A 25,964-nucleotide genomic window follows, 5' to 3' on the forward strand; every position below is an offset into this window, starting at 1 on the left:
AAGATATTCAAATGCTGCGATGTGTCTGTAACTACAAAGATCAGAATCGCCCAAGCCATGGTATTCCCTGTGACACTCTATGGAAACAAAAGTTAGACTTTAAAGAAGCAGGACAGAAAGAATATTGATGCCTTTGAATTTTGGTGTTGGAGAAGACTCCTGAGAATACCATGGACAACCAAGAAAACAAACTGATGGATCACTGAACAAATCAACCCACAGTTTTCACTCGAGGCACAAATGACCAGATTGCAATTATCCTACTTTGGACACATGCAAAGACACAGCTCTCTGGAAAAGGCTGTAATGCTGAGAAAGGTAGAAGGAAAGAAAAGAAGAGGACAACCAGCACAAGGTGGGTGGACTCAGTTACAGTGGCAATGAGTGGAGAAGACCTGTCTACGTGGTCACCAGGAGTTGAAAACTACTTGATGGCACATAATCAATCAATCAATCAATCATTGAGCATCAATTTATTTTCAATATCTAAAAATGCCTTGCTGCATCAGGCTGATGCAGGGCTGGCAACATTTTGGTAAGTGGTGACTTACCCTTAAGATCTATAATTTGGCAGCTGAAGATTGTAATGAATGAGCGGGTTGGAAACTTTGGGATTAAATTGTTCTTATTTCCACTAGGGGTTTGACAGCATTTTAGAAATATTTTTGTGGAACTGAAAGAAAGACTTACCAACATCTTTTCATCTCTTTTTTCACCCGCCATCAAAAAATGGTGGAACATTGTCTCTTCATGATCTGATACCAGAATTCAGTTACAGGGTTTTTAGAGGTTGCAAAAAAGTATTTGGAAATTTTCCCCACTCATTTTCTCTTGCCTTCTGTTTGGCATTCTACACAGAGGCTGATTTCAACCATCACACACTAGAATATGTTTTAAGCATGGTTTTTTTAATGTTAATACTTTGGTTTTTCAATAACAGTAAGCCACAAAACATAGTTTACAAGCCACAGTGGCTGGATTCATACACCACATTGAGTAAAAATCAAATAAACTCTATTATGACTTAGTATAGGGTATGAACCCAAGTTTTGTTTGGAGTATCTTGTACACTGCTGCTGTGCTTTCTGATTTGAAAAGGCCCCATGAACGAACTCCTGTATGACATGCCTCTTTGGCATGTAAGTGAGTCCCAAAGAGAGCAGAAGTTGGGTTGCTTCTGTTTGACTTCTTAATTGCTTATAAAATGGGAATTCTATCTTTTTTGAAAATAAATAGGTCTGCTGCCCAAGCAGGTTGAAGGATAATTACAGAATCAATGGCATTTGGATGAAAAACAGACTTTTTATGAACAGCAATGTAATTTGCTGCGTAACTCTCAATGGTTCATACATTGAAAGCAAGGGAAAAACTACAGGTGAAATATAAGAAAAAAGAAGAGAAGAGAAGAGAAGAGAAGAGAAGAGAAGAGAAGAGAAGAGAAGAGAAGAGAAGAGAAAGCAATGGATGAAACTTCTCATTCATCCCCCTTCCTTTTTTTCTTTTTTTTATTATATTCCCCTAACACAAATTCCAAATTGCATTAGAAGTCCTGAAAGATTTAGGTGGAAGTGTAGCTTCTCGGGTCTTCTATCTTATTCCTGGGGCGCTTTAGATTTTTTTGGGTGACATTTTTGAACATAATTTTAGTGTTTACTTATTTTTATTTATTCTACTGTTGGGAGGTAAAAAAGGAATTGTTGGGTTTTCTGCTACGTGCTTCCTTTGCTCCACAGCCACATCTGCTGCTGTGCTTTCTCATCTGAAAAGGCACCATGAAGGAACTCCCGCATGACATGCCCATTTGGGATATAAATGATTGTGGGTTACAACTAATGCAAGTTCCTCAGCCCCTAATAAATAGAGAATTTCATATCCTATCCATGGGAATCAGTGAATTTTCTTCTTCTTTTGAAAAAAAAGTCAGAGTTAATGACTTTTCCATCAAACTGAATAACAGTTGTCAAAAGAAACACAGAATTTTTTGGCACTGTCCTAATTAGAAATGCTTTGGAAAACTTGTGTTGCATTGGGTTAAGAGAGAAAGGATAGTAATCATTTAGAAACTTGGGAAATCTCAATGTGACAGAATGGAGGAAATAAACATTGTCTACCATCCTGTCACATGATCTCCCAGATATACAGTATATATATTATGTGTCTCTGTGTGTGTATGCCTTCAAGTCATTCTTGACTCCTGGCAAGTGCCTGGATAAGTTCCTGCAGTTTTCTTGGCAAGATTTCGGAAGTGGTTTGCCATTGCCTCCTGAAGGTCACCCAGCTGGCTCTGTGCTTAAGGCAGGACTAGAACTCACAGTCTCCCTGTTTCTAGCCTGGTCCCTTAACCACTACACCACACTGGCTCTTATATAAACTGTACTTGTGCGATAACGTAACACTTGGGAAGAACTGGGAAAAAAACAGTTAAGGTTTTTCCCTCCCAGAGACAGTCTCTCACAGGGAGGGGAAAGAAGTAGTAGACTCAGAGTAGAAGTAGGAAAAGAAATGGCTAGCAAGCCAAGATGGAATTAGGCAATGTTGGGCTGCTGAGCAGATGCATGTCCCAGGGTGATTTAAGATTCCTGAAGAGTAGTTGGCATGGAAATCACTATGCCAAGAGGATAACTACATGGTATAGGGTCTGTCTCCTGGTACTGAGGTTCGGAGGGAGAAGACGCTCTGAAGGTGCTGAAAAGAAGATCAAGGTTATGCTATCCATGAGAGGTTGCCAACTTAGTTTTACCTGAAGCCTTTGATTCACTCTTTGGGGAATTTAGTTATAGCTACACATGGTTAGGATAGGATACTGCCACATTAGCAGAAGCAATTCTGTTGCAGACAGGAAGCCAGCTTATCTTGGAATGGAAAAGCAATTAGGTCATAAAGCAATTTACTACATTTCTTTAAAGGTAGAAGCCAGAAGTGGGGGAGCTGAAATTCTGGTTGTATGCCCCTTGCCTAGTTATTTGACTGGAAATATCAATCAGAGAAACTAATATGTTCTATCCATGATATGCTACAAATAAAGAAAAAAATTGACCTGAAGATTCTTGTGTGCTGTGTCTTGTCTGATCAATCCTAAAAATTCACAAGATTCACAAGAATGTTGAATATCCCAGCTGAATTCCATCCAGCATATAAGACAAGAATTTGTGTTTTGTTATAGATCTCTGCCTGCTAGGGCAGTTAAACTATGCCAGGACATGTCTATGGTACTAATTAGGAGGTACACAATATTGATTCTAATCTAGGTCCTGTGTGAATTATAAAAAGAATTTTGATTCTGATCATGACATTCTAGGACAGCATTCTAGGAGTTACAAAGGGATAGTTTATAAAACTGTTATAAATGCATCCAAAGAAGTAATAAATCTCACTAGTATTCTGTGACCAAATTCATGGTAAATATCATAGCATCCAGCGCAGACTCTTGAGAATAAATATTTAGGGCATTAAATATACTTATATAGTTATACTTCTGCATTCGTGCTGCTCAAAGAAGCAAATACCAACTGCTTCACAAATATTACTCTCTTTGAAACCAAAATAGGAATACCAGTGGAGAAAGGTGTAAAGCAAGGCGATACGATCTCACCTAAACTTTTCAACGCTTGTTTGGAAAATATCATGTGCAAAATAAAATTGGACGATGGAATTGATATAAATGGAGAGAAGATAAACCATCTCAGTTTTGTGGACAATGTTGGACTGATCGCAAAGGATGCTCAAAAGCTGCAAAAAATGCTTCGACAACTTGACACCAAAAGCAGAAAGATGGGTCTAAAGATGAATCACACTAAAACAAAATATATGCAGACAGGGAACCTTCCAAAATTCCAAATGATGCTTCAGAATGAACTTCCCGAAGAGGCTGACCACTATGTCTACCTGGGACAGCTAATCAAAATGAACAACAAAGAGAGGAACTGGTCAGAAGAAAGAAAGCTGGATGGGCTAGATACAACCCCATTAGGGAAGTCTTACAGAATGAGAAGATCAATGGGAAACTGTGTGCTAATCTTTTTAATTCAACTGTTTTATCGGCGGTGCTATATGGAAGTGAAACTTGGTTGCTAACAAAGGCAGAAGAGGAAGAGCTTTCAAGAGTAGTAAGGGCTATGGAAAGATCCATGCTGAAAGTTTCTCTCCGAAGCCACATCCCAAGCAAGCAGATTAGAACACGAAGTGGAATAAATGATGTCATCGTTGAATATCGAAAATGGAAGCTATGCTGGGCAGGACATGTCATGCGCATGTCAGATGGCCATTGGACCACAGCAGTTGCTTAATGGTATCCAAGAGAAGTAAAAAGACCTATCGGCCGACCTCCAAGGAGATGTGAAGATCCAATAGTCAAGGACTTTGGCCAAACCTGGAGAAGGAAAGCCAGGATTTGAGATGAATGGAAAGTGAGTTGTGACCAGCAGGACTCTGTCTGGTGACAGTCTGGTCAATCAAGGTGATTATTAAAGTGAAATCCAAGAGGTAAATTTCAATTGTGCAATTTTAAATCAGGATTATTGGTGTCAGATAAAAAACACAAGTCTATTAATGGTTCTTCAAAGTGTTCTTAATTTAATAAACCTGATGGCTAAACAAGTCAAATTAAGAAAAAAAAATGTCTTTAGAAAACCAGCAACTTTGGCAGCTTTTTTAAAAAGCCAGTTATTTATCTTTTCACTTCAGAAAACCACAAAAATAACTACAATGCTGTGAATAATCTTGAGACTTCAAAGCCTGCATTCTCAATGTAATGTTTTAAGGTCATTAAACTACAGAACTACTATAATGGAAGTCAATAATTACCCAAGCTCTTTAAGACCAATGCCAAACATTTCACCTATCATTAACAATAACAACCCCCTCCTCACAGACTGCTTTTTTCAACTTCAGTACTATTAGCTACTTGTTAGTATCCTGAATATCGAATTAGAGCTGGACATAACTGACTGTCTTCTGTAAAAAGAGGAGGACAGTATTCTCTAATACGTTTCAGGAAGAGATTTGGCTTACACGTTATAGTTTATATTGGATTCAAGAAAGAGAAAATATAGGAGTGTATCCACTTGTGTTGCCTATTCATAGGAGGCTCCAAGAGAGAGCTCCATGACTGAAAGGAGGTGGGACAGATCCTTCTTTCTCCCATAACCCTCATGCTTCCTCCTGTGCTCATGCAAATATTTCTAACCATCTAGCTGGCCGGAGCTGGTGGGAATTGTAGTCCAAATTATCTACAATGCCAGCTTGCCTACCTCTGAGGTCAATAGGCTGCCATGCAAATTCTTTTCCCACTTGCTACCTGTGGAAACTTCAGTTGAACAAAGAACCTTTTATAAGTGGAGGGGAACAGTTAAATACAACCCTACATGGAGCTGCAAGGGGCCATTTAGGCCACCGGGACCAAGCCTCCTGCTCAGTGCTGTTTTCTTAATACGTAATTTAGTTGCAATGTTATTATCTGCAATGACATATAAGTAAGTAAAGATCGATGCCTCTTAGGTTAAAGTCCATTATCCCAAAATTAGAAGAACCAGATGACAGCAGTGAGCTGCATATGAGACAAGAGAAAGAATAACAGGAGGAAACTAGATAAAATAATTTAAAAATCCATGCTTCTGGGGTGGCAAGAAAAGGGATTTGACATTGCTGAAGGTAGATAAAGTTGGTGACAAACCAAAGAAAAGCACTTAGGATATGCAGCCAAATTAGACTGTTACTGTGTATTCTGCCCTGGGCTATCGTTACAGATAGTCTACAGTCTTCACTTGGCTTAGAATTTGGCTGCCTGAGTTCTCTCTGTTTCTAATAGATCTTTTAGCAGTTTTAATGGTTGCCATTTAGATACTGGGCTAAATCCAAAGGGCTAGTTTTAATTTTTAAAGCTTTAAGTTGTGGGGGGGGGGGTGGTTCAAGAACTTAATTGGTTTTGATTAGACCTACTGGGGCCATACTGGGAGTTTGAAACTGCCCTGCTAGGGAATACAGCAGGCAGGGCAGTTTCAAAAACAAGAAAAAACTATGCCACATATGTAGTGAAGTCCATATATATATGGTGAGTTGGGATAGATCATAGCTATTGGCTGAAAGCAGTATTAGGCAAAAGCAACTGAAGCTAGAGTCTTCCTCAACATCTTATCAAGTACACTTGAGGCCTGTTGAGAGCAACAGTTCCTTTGTTTTCTAATTATTATTGCACAAAAATTATACATATCTTTAGCATGTGATTTGCAATATGGATACTGCTTTATAGAAGACAACCCATTTTTAATTACTATAGCTGATGCAAAGATGTGGAAACATTTATGTTACTATATATCATCTTGTGGGGGAAGGCAGAAAGAATATAGTAAAACCTTGATTTGACAGACCCACCTTTACCAGACTTTGGATGCAATAGACAAAAATTGATCCAGCTATCTCCTTGAAGTGATGGACAAATCAATTGTATCCTAGAGTCCGGATGACGAATTTAAATTTGCATTAATTTTATCTTAATGCTTTGATATCCACAATGACTTATGTATTTTTACTTTATGATGCAAATGATGTCATTTAGAAAATAGTTACCTAAACATGTCTTTCACTCCCATTTGTCTATCTGTGGTAGTATGCTTTGAAAAGCAACTGAATAGTTGCAATATGAATAGTTTCTTAAATATGTTTTAATAGTTGCAATATGAACAGTTGCTTAAACATCCTTTGCTACTATTCTTACCTGGAACTCTTTTGGCCCAGCTGATCATATGAACCAGTTCTCGATCAGCAAGGTTGGTCAACAATGTCATCATCGAAGCTTCATTGAAAGGTCTGTTAGGGTCATATTCTGAATAGACAACAGGAGGTTCTGCCTCTAGCAAAGCTGAAACCATCTGGTCTGCAGACAGGGAGAGGGCTGGACTGTTTTTTTTGCTATGTTTGATCATTAGTGGACTCGGCCAAAGATTTGGGCTCCTTGCCTCTGCTACTGTGCCTGCATTTCTGCTATCGTGTTCCTCTCTTTGACGTTTGTGCTTCAGTATTCGGCCACCTCTGCGATCTTTTCGAATTCCTGAAAGAAGATATAAATACAGATAACATATATTCTCTGCTGACTTCTCTAATGTGACACTATTGAAACTTAAAGCTGGAAATTATGTAATGTTCTTTTAAGCCATCCTCAGGCATGAGACACCCTTCAGTTAACAATACCCAATTCACAGCATAAAATATTACAAAACTATCAGCATCTTGATTATAGTATGCTATAAGCAGCATGCAGAAATAAAAATACAGGGGACTAACTTAGTCAAACAGAAAGCATGCTATTGAAGAATTGTGACACACATTAATTGCAACACTGGAAAGGAGTGTGAGGAGCCTAATGCATTACAGGAATAAAATGCCTTGAGTCAGTTCTAAAACAAATTATTTCACACCAGTTATTTGCTCATTCAGTAGCTCCTAATGTAGATTCTGCTCTAAATTTACAGACAATTTCTGGGTTATCCTGTCAGATCATCTTCTGTACAAAACACTAAATCAGTCATAGACATAAGTAGCGGGGAAGCAATATTCAAATATACTTTCTGATTATTTTCAACTTTATAAAATTTGGTTTTGAGATAAGTTTTCTCTCAAATGAGGAAAACATACACTTGACAAGGAACAATTAGGAATTAGAGAACAGCCTTTCAGGACTACTTCCTAATGAGAAAAGAACACCACAAACCCAGACTCCTGAAGAAAAGATTACATTATTATCTGAGAATTACACAAGTGAAAATTTCATCCCGAACCATCCTTTTTTTCTTAAATGCTCAAGCTAACCAAACTTTTGTTTTATGATTTGATGATTCCTGGAGATTAGAATAATAATAATTAGAATAATCCAAGTATTATTCAGTCTTGATACTGCTTAGTTTCCAAGCATAGGTATTCTTTAAAAGTTTCACAAACATTGGTTTTGTTCACATTAACTTATGTGCATCAAGCTTTATGAAACTTTTAGAAAATACATTTGTAAGAAAATGTATGCCCAAAACTGACAATGATTTGATTGTGACAGTTGCAGATAAAGAAGCTCAAATTACTTAAGTTACAGAGAAAGCAGTTCCAGGCTGTATGCACGTCCTCTGCTGGAATCATAAAAGATATAAAGTTGTGGATATCAGCACATAAAGAACAAAGATTGATCAGAACATTTACACCAATATTATTTTTCAGCTGGTGGACAGTGAGGGTGAAGATAAGTTTTTAAACTTGTGGGAAATTGAAGGTAAAGTGGAGCACAGGGTTTTGTGATTATTTTGATTAGAAGACGAAAAAAAACTATTGTGAGATTGAGATTGAGATTGATTGAGACTAAGTATTGTGACAGATTCATCTTGGGGGAAAATAGCAATTATAAGGAAAGTTTTGGCATTTCTAGAAATGACTGACAAAATATGGATACTGAATTCAAGAAGCTGTGTGACAAGAAGGAAATGAGCAAGGATGAAATGCTCCTACCTTTCTATTTTATTCAAATATTGTAAAGATAAAGACTTCCTTGAGTTCAGCTTGATTCCTAATGATTACATAGATAGATCCATGTAGTTTTCTTCGGCAACAATACAGAAATGGTTTGCGATTGCTTTCCGTGAGAAATCGTTTACTTCTTAGCTTTGGAATTTATTTATTTTGCAGGAATTTGGGAATACATACATGGAATTTATTTACTTCCCACTCTGGCAGTCTACCAGCAAAGGTGGTCCACCAGCAAAGTACAAACTAGATCCTGGCCCTGCTTAGATCTCTGAAGTCAGCCCAGGTTGGCTATGTGTTGCCACCTGCTGCCAAGAAGAAATTCTAAAAATCTAGGGGAGTTGGGAATTGCATCTTTCAATCAATGGATTGTTTGTTTGTTTGTTTACTGCATTTGTATCCTGCTGCAATTCAAACTGATTCTTGGCATTTAGAATGTGCATATGATATGTCACAGCCTCGTGTGGTGCAGAGTGGTAGGCGGCAGTATTGCAACTGAAACTCTCCCCACGACCTGAGTTCGATCCCAGTGGAAGCCGGATTCTCGGGTAGCCGGCTCAGGTCGACTCAGCCTTCCATCCTTCCAAGGTCGGTAAAATGACTACCCAGCTTGCTGGGGAAGGTGATGACTGGGGAAGGCAATGGCAAACCACCCCGCAATAGCCTGCCAAGAAAACGTCACGACAGCAGCATCCCCCCAAAGGGTCAGACGTGACTCGGCGCTTGCACAGGGGGCATTTCACCTTTCACTTTCACCATATGATACATCAAGGAAATATATAGACAGAACATGTCCCTGTGTGGAAGGTCTAGCAGAATTAACAGTAATGAAAAAAGACACATATTTATGAGGACAATCTGTCTGTTTCCTTGTTAGAGGATTACATGAAAAGGAATACATACTTAAAACTTCTCAAGTTATGGTCTTTCAGCAGTATAGAATGAAGAACACCAAACTGAAACCAGAGAAAATGAAACTCAGCCTGAGAGAGGTGACATATAGGGCATGTTCTCAAGCTGAAGGAGTAGAAGCTGATATAAGCAAGCTAGATGCGAACTGATTCAGTGGTACATGAGAATGATATACTTTCTGGCCAAAATCTGATCCATTTAGGCAGAATACAGTCAGATGAAGTAGAGCCACAAAACAGACTATAGAGTTGCAGCCACAACAAAAGAAAATTGAGTGATTAAAGCAATGAATCATAAATACTCCTGTCCTAAAACATTACCAGTCAGGGAAACAGCTGATTCTACAGTGTGATGCATCTGAAAAGGATACGGGTATAGTTCTTTTACAGGAGCAAAACTCCTCCCCCAAACATACTATCCCAGAACTCCCTGTTCTCTTTCTAGATCATGAGCCTGTGCAAATAAATCTATTAATAATTAAACCTATTCGTCATGAAACTGTACAGTCCAACTGAAACCAGTAAGACTCCTCCAAATTTTATTACATTGAAAACTTCTGTACCAGCAACAGCATAGAAACCATTCTGTTTTGATAAAACAATCAGAAATGTATAACTATTAGAGTTTACGAGTTAATAAAAAGATCCAGGATATAGACGTATTCATACAGAACAAAGCCCAATTTTGTTCACATTGCCACTAGTTTATTTCTAGAAAGCTGTACAATTAAGCATACAATCAAGACCAATTTAAGGAATTTGGGGGCAATGTAAAATCAAGCTTGGGTGCTCCCAAAACACAACCCTAGTTAACACTGGAGATGGATTTCTGCAAAAGGAGATGATGAAACAATGTATTCAAAATGAACATGAATTAAACATTAAAGATTAAGATTAAAGATTATCTGAAAGAAACATAGAGCCAGTTTGGTGGCTAAGGCATCAGGCTAGAGACCATGAGTTCTAGTCCCACCTTGGGCACAAAGCCAGCTGGGTGAACTTGGGTTTTCTCTCAGCCCTGGGAAGGAGTCAATGGCAAACCACCTCTTAAAAACCTTGCCAAGAAAACTGCAGGGATTTTTCCAGGCAGTCTCCAAGAATCAGACACAGTTGAACCAATTAAAAAAAGAAAAGAAACACCACCAATTATCACTACACAGCCAAGTAGAATTCTATTTGGAGAATGACTCCCTTCAGCCCAATCTGCCAGTTGGCCTCCCCAGAGCTACATTAGCCTGTGGGTTGACTTGTTCATCACTGAAAACACCACTGGCCCAGTCTACACATTCACTAAGAGAGTGCTGCATTAGTCATTGGGTGAATCAGCCTCCTCACTACCCACTGGCTAACATGGAGCTATGTGGATCTGCCCCACCCAAACTCCTTTATTATAAAAGAATTCTAAGCTTATGGAGTTCTTTAATCTATCATGAAGTGGTTCTAATATTCACCCCAACATTGTAGCCAAACTATATACAGAGACTGGTTTCACCAAAATACCATACCGTACAGTACATTTTGTTGGAATGTTACCGCTCTGTTTTTTTTTTAAATTATTATTTGAAATAAGCTTAAACCAGTTTCAGTGATGATATTACAGTAAATGTATAATTTCTGGTAAAGTTCCACTTTTTTCATACTTAAACACCTCATCTGAAATGTTAGGATAAGAAGGTACACATCTAACTTCATTTCCTCCCCAACCAAGGAACCTTTTTTGTTGTAAGTAATAAAGTTTGAATACAAAATAATATAAATGAGTTTTTTTAACTGGAATGCAGCTTGTGTAAGTTCATTTATTCTATAAACCTAATTACAGTTGTTATGCATGAATAATAACTATGATTAGAATATGAACTGTTTTTATTACTTATTTCACTGATATATTTGTCTTCTGTTTCCCATCGTAATTATAACTCAATACATTTCCAATAAAATATAAAATATGCACTAAATTAAAACAGTGTAAGACAGACATATTCTTTAAGAAGGGAGAGGGTGGAAAAGCAAAAATCATTCAGGAAAGGAAATATTGGGAATATCACTCATGGCCACAGAAATCACTTGGGGTTTCAATGCATTACTCTAAGTGCACCCCCAAATGATAGGTGTGCAACCCCTTTAGAACAGCAAACTCTGTAAGTGACATACCTTGGGACAATATGTCAGCCTTATGACCAGACAGGAAGCATGACTAGATGAGCTAATTCTACTTTATTGTAAGGTTACATCGATGTAATTAATTAATTAATTAATTAGAATCTTCCAAGTCTGAAAGTACTTCTTTCCCCCTGTCCCCTTTACATCCAAAAAACTAGGGAGGGTCTCTTTGGAGTATCTTGCCCTGCCCAGATTCCTGCTGCAGGCTAAGCTGCCTTTTATCTGACTGTTCCCTTAGTTTTGTCTCGTAGCACTGTCTCCCAAGGTCATTCCCACATACCATTACACTACATATCTATATTGCATTGCTAGGATTCAGCCTCAGTTTACTGGCCCTCATTCTTAACCTCTTCCATTTGTAATCTTGAAGTTGATCACCTGAAATTCTGCAAACTGGAGGGTTCTGCACATAGAAGAGAGGTAGGCAAAAATTTCCAACCATTTTCCCCCTCATCACAAATGAGGGAGTCCTTATTACAGGCTGACTTGGCATTTAGCAGCAGCAGCAAAAGCCTGGACCCCTGGAGGTCTGCTGATCAGGGAATGGAATGGAGTCCCAGGGGCTGGAATGTGGAAATGGCACAAGACCTTCCCTGCGAGCGGACCACCCCTGATTTCCCACCATATCTTCCCATACCTGTCACCACCACAACGTTCAACTCTGCCCCAATCCCCCAGAGGCCTATGCCCTATGCCCTTTGGTTCCCAAAACAGGATCCCCACATTTCACCACAAACAACAGCCATCTCTTTGGTGCAGACTAGGTCCCTTGGGCACTTCAGCACAAGCTCTCAGTGTCACAGGAAGATCCACCCTCCTCTACAAGCACTCAGTAATGCTTCCCCCACACCAGCTGCTCTCACCAGGATGGCTAGGGATTGACACTTCCACACCAACCACAGCAACACCCCAATTCCCCTCATGGCTCTCACCTGGGAGGAAATCAAGTCCTTCTGGGGGAAAAGAACCTCACCATCCAAAAAACCATCCCACCATCCCCAAAACTCCACTATCCAAAGCACAGTTCCACCAATCACCACCAAATTGTCCACTAGGTGACATTGTGTACAGATGATGAACCAGTCAAAAAAGGGGGGCCACGCAGTCCTTTTTTGAAGAAGAGGGCAAAATGTCTTCCAAAGGAAGAGAGTCCATGGCGGTCCTCAGGCACTGTAATGGTATGTGGGAAAGACCTTGGGAGATGGGAGAAGAGATGCTGCCTAGGGTACGATCAGATAAGAGATACCATAACCCGGAACTGCATAATGGAAAGAGGCAGAGACTCAGAAGGGAACCTCCCTAACTTTCCAGACTGTAAAAGAGATGGCGGGAAATTTCAGACTTGCAAGATTTTGTTAATGTAGCCTTCCAATAAAGTAGTATTAGCTCATCGTGTTACCTCTCTGTCTGCCTGGGAAGGCTGACAGTGCAAGTGACAGCTTTCCTCTGCCACTACTCCCTCTCAATACAGCCAGGCACACCTCTCCAAGAGGCGACAAAGCAATCTTCCAAGTTCTGGGAAGCCCGATTTGGAGGCCATGGAAAATACCACATCACGCAGCCCATCCCTAATGTAAACTGGCAAATGGCATGCCGTTGATGTTATCTCTGCTGCAGTTGTTGCTGGTGCCAATTCGCCTCCTAAGAGAGCACATTCAGCAAAAAGATCCCGGCAGGCAAAACACCTCTCTCACTGCTAGCACCACCCAGAACTCTGGTGATGATATCCAGAACTGCTACAAAGTCCACCCAACTGTCGGCCAGAGCCACGTCCATCCAGTGACTCTCTTCCTCCTCCAGAGTGGCATGAGCACAGCCAGGCCCGCAACTAGGGTCTGCGTCACCCAGGGCAAACATGGATTCCGCGCCCATTTTGGTACCCCCAATGCTCATTTTGGCACCCCCCAATGCTCATTTTGGCACCACCCCCCAGCACAGTGCCCAGGGCACATGCCCTGCTTGCGCCCCCCCCCCGCCCCCGTTGCGGCCCTGAGCGCAGCTTCTGCCAGCAGTGGAAATTCATGGGGAAAACGGCCCCACCCAACTTTGCTTCCTTACAGCAAACAGCCTAAGGAGAGCAAAGTATGCAGTCCAGCTTACCCAGTTCAGGACCCAGCCCAGGGCAGCCTGGCAGAATGAAAAACAGGGCAAAAAGGGGCAGTGGTGGAGTCTGACAGCCAGATAGGTGCACAAAACAACCAACCAACATACCACTCAACTCAAAAACATATAAAAACCCTCTGCGACTTACAAAATGGCTTCTATCACATACAAATCCTTCCATTCATATGGAGCCCACATTACACATCCATCATTCTCACCGCCATCTTGCAGTTAATGCTTATGCTTCAGCCTTAAAATTTAGGCTAGCTTTATTCTCCTCTCATTGCCTTTCATGTGTAGATGGGACGCATCTGCAGTGGCGACTTTCTCTAGTCTCCATGAATAGAGAACCTCTATTCATGGAGACTAGAGAAAGTTGAGGCCCCTGATTTTCCTGGTCTTCATTTGCACGGAGACTTCCATGGATGGAAGGGGCTCTGGAATGGAGATACTCACTCCCATCTTCCACAAAGCTTCTCTGCCTCTTCTGCCTCATTTTCAGCTACTTGCTTTGATTATTTGCACCTCTTGCCCATTCCTTTGCTTTTTACAGCATCTTCCTCTATAAGCTGTACCCCACATGGCACAAAGATGCCCCAGTCAGAGCTTTTCTCTGTTGCATTTCTCATGGTGTTGCTTTCACCCCAACCTATGAGCAAGACAGGCTTAAGTCATACTTAGCTATGCCAGTGCTAAAGTACTGTTCCCCCTTTATTTGCTGTTATCCTCAGAGGTGTAAAATTGGTTGGGCTTTGTCACTCATTATTTTATGACAAGTCAGATGACTAGAATGACTTGAATTGAGGAAAGGATCAGGAAGGAGGATAGTAAATGTTTTCTGTTGATTAAAAAATGGGGCATAGCACAGCAACTCAGCTGTGAAGAGAGGCCCTATTTCTTTTAATTTTTTATCCCGACTTTATTATTTTTATAAACAACTCAAGGCAGCGAACATACCTAATACTCCTTCCTCCTCCTATTACTATATTCTCAGCTAATTTAGGATGACCCTTCTAATTCACAAGAAAATTATCTGAGGGAGTGGCTCATTTTTTCAGATATAGGTTTCCCCCCCACCATGATAAAATTTTAAGATTCAGCTATGCCCCCTCCCAAAAAAAGACAAGGAAAATTCCATTAAATCTTATTAAATTATTTGATGGAGTTTTCTTTTTCCTTGTAGCTAAGTCTGTTTCCTAGCAAGAAAGAGAAACAAACTAGACCTATGTGAATGCTTAATTAATTAGCTTTTCTGCCAATAAGCAGTTAAGTAAGAATGCTAGAGGAAAGTACATAACTTTTTTCACTTGGACTTGCTTCCCTAAAAAGATGTCACCAGCACCATAGACTAAAAGACCAATTCAGTTCAAACAATGACAAATTCTTTACCAAGATTAAAGAGTCCAATGACTCACAGATAGATGGCATGTACCTCATATTTTAATTACTATTGGCCATCCCAAGTACTGTGTAATCACAAGAAAGGAAACACATAAAGTTAACATACAAATACAATAAAATGAGCCAATATGCTGGAAGTTACAGTACCTTTGTATGACACATCTCTTTAAAAAAAATCCCCGACTATTGCCAATGATTCATGCATCACTGACACTTTTTTTGCCCTAGCAAACAAACAAAAAGTTGCATAAATTTGGTAAAAATTTCTCCCGACAGCTTTTATATTGTAGTTTCAGGCATAATTTATGCATTCTGTTCCACTTACATCAGCAGCTGGAAATGTACTGACTTATAGAAATTTGTATATGCATCACTTGCTCATAAGAGATTTATACGATTTTTTTCTTACTAGATCTTCATTTATCCCATAGAAGGATAGGAAACAAGGAGAGAGCATTATTAATTCTCTTGAACTAAAAGGGAGTATGAATGCTTTTTCTCTTGAAAACAAAAAACAAGAGCAAAAAAAAAATCTGAATGTTCCTATTTTTTTTCCCAGTTCATCAAATTTTGTCATGAGTTCCTGATACAAAAAAAGGGACAGAACATCAGCAGCAGACAAGGAACATATTCCTAAAGCAGGAGAGGCAATTGCTGTGCTAGCATCTGAATGAGTCACTTCTAGTCCACTCTATTTCTAAAGGTTTATGGTTTAAGGGCTATGTTATAATCAAATGAACTGTGCAGAGAAATAAGACTAGAAATTTATGCCTGCTGCCCAAGCAGAGCAAAACAAAACGAATGAGTTGTGGGGGGCAGCAATTGTGGAGAGCAGTGGATGCCGCGAATACCGGCAGCACTGCAGACTTTGGGTGAGTCGCTGACAGAGGGAACCACCTGGTCGTGAAAAACTGCTCCCAGGGCCTTGGCCAGGACTCTCCAGATAACATGGAGGGCACTGGTCCAACTCAGCCAGCGTGAACATCGACGGCGCAGCAGGTCTGGGGAGCAGCAACATCGGGGCAGCCCCTGGATAATTGGACTGAGGGGGAGTCCAGCGACCTGTAGAAGAACTAGACTCCACAGTAGAAGAGCTGGTCCACGGGTGTGAATTTTACTTTAAGAGCGGAGACCTCAGGATTTATCGTGGATCACCCACCATTCTTTTAGTCATCAGTAGCCTTGTCAGTCTTGTGGAGATTCCTCCAAGTTGAATGGGGTACTCCCTCCCACGTGTGGGAGGCGGGAGAGGGAGTATGGGTTATTGATTGGGAAGGACTGTATGGAAATACTCGCCTCCTGAGTGAGAGACAGGGGGCGAGGAGTAGTGGTTGTGTGCCCCCGCCCAACTAGTGAGAGAAGCCAAGGGGGGCACAGTGAATGAGTGGGTAGGCGATGGTGAGACCCTGACAATGCCGAGAGCCTGAGCTGGTGTGCTCGAAGGGCCCTCCATCGCCTTGTGATTAAGTGAGCGTATGAGGGGGTGAGTGATTGTATGCTTGGATGGAGGAATCTCTATTTTTAACCAGGGGACTTTGGAGTCCAGGATTGGGGTCGAATGGATTGCTGCATAGCAGCCTCCCTGCCCGAGCTGCTGGAGGCCGTCTCGGGGTTGGCGGTAGAGTTCCCCAAGCTTATGGTCCTGGGGGACTTCAACCTGGTGTTCCTGGGGTGGGCCTCAGAGGCAGCTCGGTAGTTCATGACCACCATGGTGGCCATGGACCTGATTCAGACTTTTTGAGACCCAACTCGGGACAGTGGACTCACCCCGGACTTAGTTTTCTTGTTGGAGCAATGGCAACATGATCTGAGGGGAGAAGTACATCTCTCCCCTTTGTCATGGTCAGATCATGCCCTGGTGACCCTGAGATTCTCCTATGCCACCCCCCTCCACAGGGAGGCAGGACCTATTTGATTGGTCTGCCCCCGGTGACTAATAGACCCAGTAGGGTTTCAGAGGGAGCTGGGGGTTATACCCGGGGATCTGCTGCATGGTCCAGTGGAGGCCCTGGCACCTAGAGCACCGCTGGAGGAAGACAAAGACCGAATCTGACCGAACACAAGCTAGAGCTGCTATTAAGGCCTACCTTGTGGCGGTAAGAGCAGCGAAACGTCAGTATTTCTCCGCTCTTATTGCACCCACAGAATGCCGCCTGGCGGCCCTGTTTAAGATTACCCAATCTTTCTTGGGGAAAGGGGACTTAAATATCCATTTTCAGGGCTGAGCTGAGGAGTTTTCTAGGCATCTACAGGATAAAATTGTTCAGATTCTCTCAAAGTTGGACTCTGAGCATGAGGCAGTATCTGGGGAGATGCCGGGGGGACGTTCTTACTCTGTTTTCTGGGAACGGTTTGAGCCTGTGGAGCCTGAGGAAGTGGACAGGATCTCTGGACTGTAAATGCCACCACTTGTCAACTAGACCCATGCTCTTCCTGGCTGGTGAAGGCAGCTCAGGAGGGGACATGTGGTTGGTTCTAGGCGATGGTAAATGCATCCTTGAGAGAGGGGGTATTTCCGGCAGCCTTCAAAGAGGTGCTGGTGTGCCCCCTCCTCAAGAAACCCTCGCTGGACCCCAGCATACTGGACAATTTTCACCCAGTCTCCCACCTCCCCTTTTTGGGGAAAGTGGTTGAGAAAGTGGTGGCTTTGCAGCTCCAGAGGATCCTGGATGAAACGGATTATCTAGACCCCTTCAGTCAGGTTTCAGGCCTGGTTATGGGACCGAAAAGGCATTGGTCGCACTTATGAATGATCTCTGGCGGGAGCGGGATGGAGGGAGTGCATCCATCCTGGCTCTTCTTGACCGCTCAGCGGCTTTCAATACCATCGACCATGGTATCCTTTTGGGTCAGCTCAGGGAGTTGTGGGTGGGTGGCGTAGTCTTGCGCTGGTTCACCTCCTTCCTCCAGGGCTGGTCCCAGTCGGTGTTGATAGGGGAAGAGAGATTGGCCCCACGGCCCCTTCTTTGTGGGGTGCCACAGGGATCAGTACTCTCCCCTCTCCTTTTTAACATCTACATGAAACCACTGGGTGAGATCATTCGTCACCATGGGATGAGGTATCATCAGTATGCTGATGATACTCAATTGTATATCTCCATCCTGGGTGAAGTAAGTGACGCCGTGACCACCCTTTCCGACCACCAGTCTGGGGGCTGTGGGGGCCTGGATGGGGAACAACAGGCTTTGACTGAACCCTAGTAAGATGGAGTGGCTGTGGATTAATGGCACCTCGTGTGCCAGGAACTTGTCATCTTTAGTGCTGGATGGGGTTGCACAGCCCCAGACAGACCCAGTGTGTAACTTGGGGGTCCTCTTGGACTCATGACTCCTGCTCGAAGAGCAGGTGGCAGTCGTGGCCAGGAGGGCCTTTGCGCAACTTCGTGTTGTGCACCAGTTACATCCTTTCCTGGACCAAGAGGCCCTCCGAACAGTCACTCATGCCCTGGTCATCTCCCATATAGATTACTGTAATGCACTCTACATGGGGCTACCCTTGAAGAATATCCGGAAGCTACAGCTGGTCCAGAATGTGGCTGCATGGACAATCTTGGGTGCTCCAAGATTTGCACACATAACACTCTGTTGTGTGAGCTCCACTGGCTCCCAGTCTGCTTCCAGGTCCAATTTAAGGTGTTGGTCATCACTTTTAAAGCCATACATGGCATGGGGCCAGGATATCTGAGGGACCGTCTCTTCCCTATTACATCGACCCGCCCCATCCAGTCATGCAGGGAGGGCATGTTACAGGCCCCATCTATAAAAGAATTCCATCTAGCGGGGTCTTGGAAGCATGCTTCTCTGCTGTAGCTCCCGCCCTTTGGAACATCCTTCTCCCAGAGGTGAGACAAGCCCCCTCGCTCCTGGACTTCCGCAAAAGATTAAAGACCTGGTTTTGTAGGCAGGCTTGGAATGGGAGGGGGAATAATTACACCTGGGGATGGCTAGCGCCGTGAATTGATTCTGAGGGGCCTACTACACTCAAGGACTGATTAAGATTTTTTCGCCATGTAGATTTTATTATATTTATATTTGTATTGTATTTTGTAATGTAATGCTTTTATATTTTAATCCTGTTTTATTGTAAGCCGCCCAGAGTCCCCCTGTAGGGGAGAGATGGGTGGTGAATAAATTTATAAAATAAATAAATAAATATACCCCATAAATGAGTGTACATACGTCTGAAAAAGAACATAACTATTATCAAGTGCAAACCCCTTTTTTAAAAAAAGAATTAACTATCAATTTGCTCTACAACTAGCTATCTGGCATCACCTAGTTAATATTTTAGACAAGATTTTAAAGTTTACAAATCACTATCCCTATTTTCAAACACCTGAGGAGATGAAAACTGTAAAACACTCAGTATTTCTTTTTTGGAAAAAATAATACATTTCTCTTCCTCCTAGCTGCTTTTGCATTGATCCAATTTTTGCTGCTTCTGTTCTGAGTGTATTTGTGCTCTAGGTGGTATGTTCTTTATGAGGCACTGTGGGATATTTGTTTTTCCAGAAAAGTATTTCCTCAAGCTACCATTCCTCTTGTACTACCTAAAATATCATGTAGTGCAGCAGTGTATATTTAGTAAAATATAAATAAATGTATTTATTTATATTTTACTAAAAATCAAAACAGCAATTTTTGTTACTTAAAAGAATTGTATATAAATAGTATACTGTATATATGTTATGGAATGTGAGAATGATCTTGGAAGATTTATTTATTTGTTTGTTTATTTTACTTCCACCTTTATTATTTTTATAAATAGGTGGTGAACCTTCCACCGCCTATATTCTCCACAACAACAACCCTTTGAGGGGAGTTGGACTGAGAAAGAGTGACTGGCCCAAGGTCACCCAGCCAGCTGTCATGCCTAAGGAGAGACTAGAACTCACAGTCTCCTGGTTTCTAGCCCAGCACCTTAACCACTAGACCAAACTGGATGGGGTGAAGAGATGCTGCCTAGGGAATGATCAGATAAAAGGGAGAAGAATCAGCAACTGTGTAATGGGCAGAGAAAGGAACTTGGAAAGGATCCGCCTAACTGATCAGGTGGAAAAAAGGGACAGCAGGAGATTTGTACCTTCAGACTCGCAAGATTCTGCTAATGTAGCCTAACAATAAAGTAGAAGTAGCTCATCCGGTTGTGTTTCCTGTCTGGTTTACCTGGGAGGGTTGACAATATAGTACTTTCTTTTTATAACTCAGTGCTTCTAAGTTATTTACACTGTCTGATTTCTTCCATTTACTTTGCATGTGAAATGCGTTTCCTGCTGTCCAGTCATGTCATCCAAATTAAGACATTTTTCTTTTACCTATCATCTATATATGAAAAATCTGGTTGGTCCAATATGGCCTCTATATAACCTTACTGCATAGAGTCAACAATCATCAATTCAATGTCTTCCATAAATGCCCACTTGGATACAGGTAGTCCTGGGTTACGGCCACTTGTTCAGCAACTGTTCAAAGTTCTGACGATGATGAACGCGAGAGACTTACAACTGGTCCTCGAGTTCTGGTTGTTGCAGCATCCCTGTGGTCACATGATTGTGATCTAGGCATTTGGTACCTAGCTCACAATCACAATGTCGCAGTGAGCAGCACTCATGTGATTGCAATTTCCAACATTCCCTGCCAGCTTCCCACAAGCAAAGTCAATGAGGAAGCCAGCAGGAAGTTGGAAGTTGCTCCCCCTGCTTTTTTGCTCACCTGTGCTCCATAGCACCTGCCTGCAACACCCCCCCAGCACCTGTGTGCCCACCTGCGCTCCATAGCACCATGGCACCCCCCCTCCCCCGCCTGTAGCTGTAAGGGCTGAGTCTGAATCAGACTTGGAAAATGAAACCTATGCTGCGTCAGGAAGGGAAAACAAAACTTATTGGGGAGGTTTGGGGGAAACAGAAAGCAGGGGTGACTCAACAGAGGGGGAAGATTTGGAGAAGCTGCCTCCAGCCCCAAGCCTCTACCTGTTGTTCCAGCCAGATCCAGCCCTGCCTCCAAATCCCAGCCGTGTCTTGTTGCTCCATCCAAGTCCAGTCTTGTTCCCAGCTCCAGGCGTCTTCTTGCTGCTCCTGCTGCGTCTAGTCGTGCCTCCAGCTCTGAGTCTCGTCTCTTCACTCCAGCTGCGCCTCGCCTTGCCGCTTCTGCCAAACTTACTCTCACCTCCAGTCCAAAGCCTCGCCTTGCTGTATTGCCAAGAACTGGTTCTGCCTTCGATCCTGCAGACTTACCTTGTTGCCTTTCACTGCCTGGGTGGACTTGATTATCTAACTTACTAAGGACTTTCTTCTGATGTAAATGGATGTTGAAAATAAATAATTCTTTTTGTAATTCTGTCTGGCCGCCTCTTAGTCTGAACAGGACAGTAGCACTCACCAGCAGCTCTCATCCATTGGTGTACTCGCCTGGGACTGCTGCCTCTTCCCACATCACGGCCTGCTGGAGTTACAGCAACAGCCAGGACTCCTGGGGTTGCCATCACTAGGTGATGCAGTCACATGACATTGTGCTTTACGGCTGCATCCCTTAGTGATGGAAATTCCAGGCTCAGTTGCTGTTGTAACCTGAGGACTGCCTGTTGTAGAAGAACAGAAAGATAACTCGCCTATCTACTCTTCTTATTTCTGAGATCAGTGAGAAGATCAATTTCTTCCCCCCTGAAAATATTTTCTCACAAAAGTGTGTTATTTCTATGGATCTCATTTACAACTAATAGGTAATTATAAGTCCTCCAAATAAGAATTGCAGATGATATTTGAAAGGAATAATCTTTAGAGTCCTGGGGTGTGCTTCCTAACCAAGGATTTGCAATTCAAAGCTCATGGGCTCCTTGTCCTGTGGGCTCCAGAGCCCTCCAAATATGCACAACAAACTTTTGGCAGTGTGATTTTCTTTTCTCTTGTTTTAACCATTTATACAGTAAAACAGATATATTCATCCCAGACTAAAATAAGCCAAACAAAAATTTAACATCTAAAAATACAAAGAAAGCCCTGAAAATTCAGTCCCTTCTCATCCTATATAAGCTTTCACACCTCCAGCAGCCCTTGAAAGTTGTGTACGTTTGTGTGTACGTGTAAATATACAAAACTATTTATTTGTCATCTTTAGTTCTGGATGGGGTTGCACTACCCCATTCAGATTCGGTGCATAACTTGGGGGTTCTCCTGGACTCATGACTCCTGCTCGAAGAGCAGATGGCAGTCATGGCCAGGAGGGCCTTTGCTCAACTTTGGGTTGTGCGCCAGTTACACCCATTCCTGGAGCGAGAAGCCCTCCGAACAGTCACTCATGCCCTGGTCATCTCCCATATAGACTACTGCAATGCGCTCTACATGGGGCTACCCTTGAAGAGTATCCGGAAGCTTCAGCTGGTCCAGAATGCAGCCGTGTGGGTTATTCTTGGTGCCCCAAGATTGGTACATATAACACCTTTACTGCGCAAGCTGCACTGGGTGCCAGTTTGCTTCTGGGTCCAATTCAAGGTTTTGGTTATGACCTTTAAAGCCCTACATGGCATGAGGCCAGGTTACCTGAAGGACCATCTCATTCCCTTAACATTGAACTGTCCTACCTGGTCATGCAGAAAGGGCATGCTGAGAATCCCGCTGGTTAGGGAATTCCACCTAGCACGGTCCAGGAGGTGTGCCTTCTCTGCAGTGGTCCCCGCCCTGTGGAACATTCTGCCCCTGGAGGTAAGGCAGGCCCCCTCACTCCCAGCCTTCCGGAAGAACTTGAAAACCTGGTTCTGCCACCTCGCTTGGGGTGGGAGAGGTAATAGCTCGTCTTGGGGGTGGCTAGCACCATAGATCTTTCCCACCGAATAAGAACATTGCCCCTTGGGTTTGGTATTTATCTTATTCTTATTTATTGGTTTATTTATTGTAATTTATATTTTATTATTTTAATTCTGGTTTTATTGTAAACCACCCAGAGCCCCCTTTCTTGGGGGAGATGGGCAGTAACAGAAGTCTGAAAAATAAGTAAGTAAGTAAATAAATAAATAAATAAAACTAAAGCTCCTGGAAAAAAGTTGTTCACCGCATTGTAAAACATCTAAGTCACCCAACCTTCCTTAAAATAGCAAGAATACATGGATGAAACAATCTTAGGGACTCTACTAAATGTTTTCCCTAAATGTACCAACATTTCCAATCATAAACCTATTTTATAGTCATATGGAAGTGAATTTCTTATTGTGAACCTGTATGCAGTTAAAAGGATTAAGAGATTTTCTCCTCTACCAAGTTATAATGCTATTCACCCATGCTTGAGTTGACATAAAACTATATTGGCATGAAAATGCTAGGATAAATGTTAAATCACAGTTACCTTCACTATGAAGTGGGATGCATTCAAATACATTCTGATCTAATACCAGCAGGGCATAAGAATTCAGGGCATTCCACAGAATAATTTTTTAAAAATTTGATCGTTCAATATTTTGACATGCATAAGTCACAGAAGGAAGCATTGATATGCAAACTCCAACATATTTACAATCAGATGTTATTTACTTGCAAGAGCGTTTTTCTTGTAACCCTGTACAAGTGAGCATCTGTTATTGTACCTCCTTGCAGAACAGTCTGGAATTTGCCAGGAGACTGGCATTTCACACTTCCCTTCAGTGTTCTGCAGCACAGTGCATAATAAAGAGCGGTGCTATACAAGATAAAGAGCAGCACTCAGAAGATTCTCTGAGAAACTTCAAAGAAGATAGTTGGGTAGTTGACCACAGAGAATATCATCTAAAACAACCAATGGGATGGGTAAACCATTTGATTCTCTGTTTCATGTGCAATAAAAAATATAGGAGGCTCATAAGGTTGTGATTGGACTTATGGTTAAGTATGACCTCTGTGGCAGAATTTGCTATCACTCCCTGCCCATTATGCAGCGATTGATGATGTTTGATTTCTGCAGCAGTAAATGGATAACCCCTTTTCGTACATGCACCAGTAAAGGAAATAGGTGTGAGTAGTACATGGAAAATGTATTTCGTTTTCCACTTGAGACAAAACAGCCCCCTTCAAATTGTTTTACTGGAATTTTTCATTTTGGCTATTTTGGGGGGCACAAAATTAGGCATTCACTGGGTTTGTGGTCCATATAGGACAAAAGCAGGGACTTTTCAAGCATCCTGGCCACAGGAAACACTGGGAACTCAGAGTTTCCCCTTTGCTTCCTTACCTTTACTTCACAGCCACAAAGGAAGGTAGGGTGTAGTCCCTGCTGACTGCTCCTTTACCACCCAACCTATCAACCCCAACATGGGAGGTTAGAATTAGGCAAAAGAAGTTCTTCCATGAACAACACTGACATTGTAACTGAAGCCAATTAGTGGACAGCTAGGACCACTGAATTGGAGCAGAGTTTAACACAGCTGAGGAGCTGTGTGCAGAAAAAGAATATTATCTTAAATAGCTTAAATGAGCACATCAGAAAAACACAGGTTATTGATCTTACACACACAGCCCTCCCAAGCATAAAGAATTACAGGCTTAGACATAGCAAGTTCAAAGGTAAAGTAAAAAGAGTCTTACTGACTTTTATTCTTGGTTCTGTTATATCCACCTCTGGTGGAAAAATGATGTTCCTTGTTTCTTCTGTTCTTTAACGATACTTGGTGATCTCTTAGCTCTACAGCTGCTAAGAGCTTCATGGAATAAAGGGCTAGGCACATGGCTTTAGGCCCAAGATGGAGACAGAGAAGAGCAGCATGTTTGCTGCCTCCTCAGTAGGTGGAAGAAGGAGGAAGAGAGAAAGAGGAAGTGGAAGTGGCAACAAACAGCTTCCTCAATAGCACAGAGAGTTTGCATCCTAGAGCAACCATCCATATGCTAATGAGGCATGCTGGATTTGCCAGGACTTCCAACAGTAACTACAGTAATAACAACAGCTAAGACACTAAATCATTTGCCAGCTCAATAAACCAACAAATAAAACTTTACTTGGAAAATGCAACATCAGCAAGACACAATAGTATGCCAGTTGCACACTGCATGTGTACTAAAGCTCAACAAACCAACAAAACCAATAATGAAGTCGTTGCAGTTACAACTTACAATCTGAAAACCATAATGACATTAACATTACTTGTGCAATGCACAGGCTGCAAACAGGCATATTCTCATTGCTTTGTATCTGCCTGATACTCCTCTGTCCAGGTGAGAACACAGCACACACACACATGCACAATAACCCATGAATTATAAATTCCCTTTTGCAAGGATTTAAAACAAAACCAAAGGCATTGCAGCTATTTACCAAGGAGGCAGGCAACTGGGAGATCTTCAGAAATGTTTATGTTTTGGATTAGCCACCCAGGACAAGCTCTGATTGCAAATGTAGCATCTTGTCTGACCCAGGCAGATCAATGATTGGAATCTGAGAGCCACAACATCTGCCTCTGGGCATTTATTTATTTCTGCAGTGTTAATGCCATTCAGCTCCAATAATACAAAACAAAAACAAGGAATTATAAGAAGAAAATAATAACCAAACCCCAAAGACAATACATTTGTTAATCATTAACATATTGAGGAAAATATTCCTAACAGCAATGGGACCTGCATGTGCTTAATTGATTTTCCTCTCATTCCCTATCCCCTGATCACTTCATCCAGTCTCAGCCAATAGTTGTAGGAATGGAACTGGTTCCAGTAGGCTATTCCGGGATATTTGGAGGTGGGGGGGTGGGGAGGAGTTGCAATTTAAAAGATAGCATGCCAATCACAGCACATGGAACAAAGGTAGCCATTAAGGTAACAGAATTTTGCAAGCCCTTCCCTCCCTGTTACAATCCAGGGAGTCAGGGAGGAGTCATCACGAGCCTCTTCTTAATGCTTTTTCTCTCCTAGGCTCAATGCATGTTTTTGCACATGTTGT

At 42.0% G+C, this 25,964-nt stretch overlaps 1 protein-coding gene across 3 annotated transcripts in view; it reads right to left on the reverse strand.

The window, feature by feature from the left end:
- ESR1 (estrogen receptor 1) overlaps window positions 1–25,964 on the reverse strand; it is a 246,774-nt gene that overhangs the window by 64,025 nt on the left and 156,785 nt on the right. For all 3 annotated transcript variants that reach the window (XM_063308496.1, XM_063308503.1, XM_063308487.1), the window contains exon 5: window positions 6,713–7,045. In XM_063308496.1, coding sequence (XP_063164566.1) covers window positions 6,713–7,045 — 333 coding nt within the window. The remainder of the gene's footprint in view (window positions 1–6,712; window positions 7,046–25,964) is intronic.

The sequence above is a fragment of the Candoia aspera genome, chromosome 1 (genome assembly GCF_035149785.1).
Source record: "Candoia aspera isolate rCanAsp1 chromosome 1, rCanAsp1.hap2, whole genome shotgun sequence".
In the NCBI taxonomy this organism is placed as follows: domain Eukaryota; kingdom Metazoa; phylum Chordata; class Lepidosauria; order Squamata; family Boidae; genus Candoia; species Candoia aspera.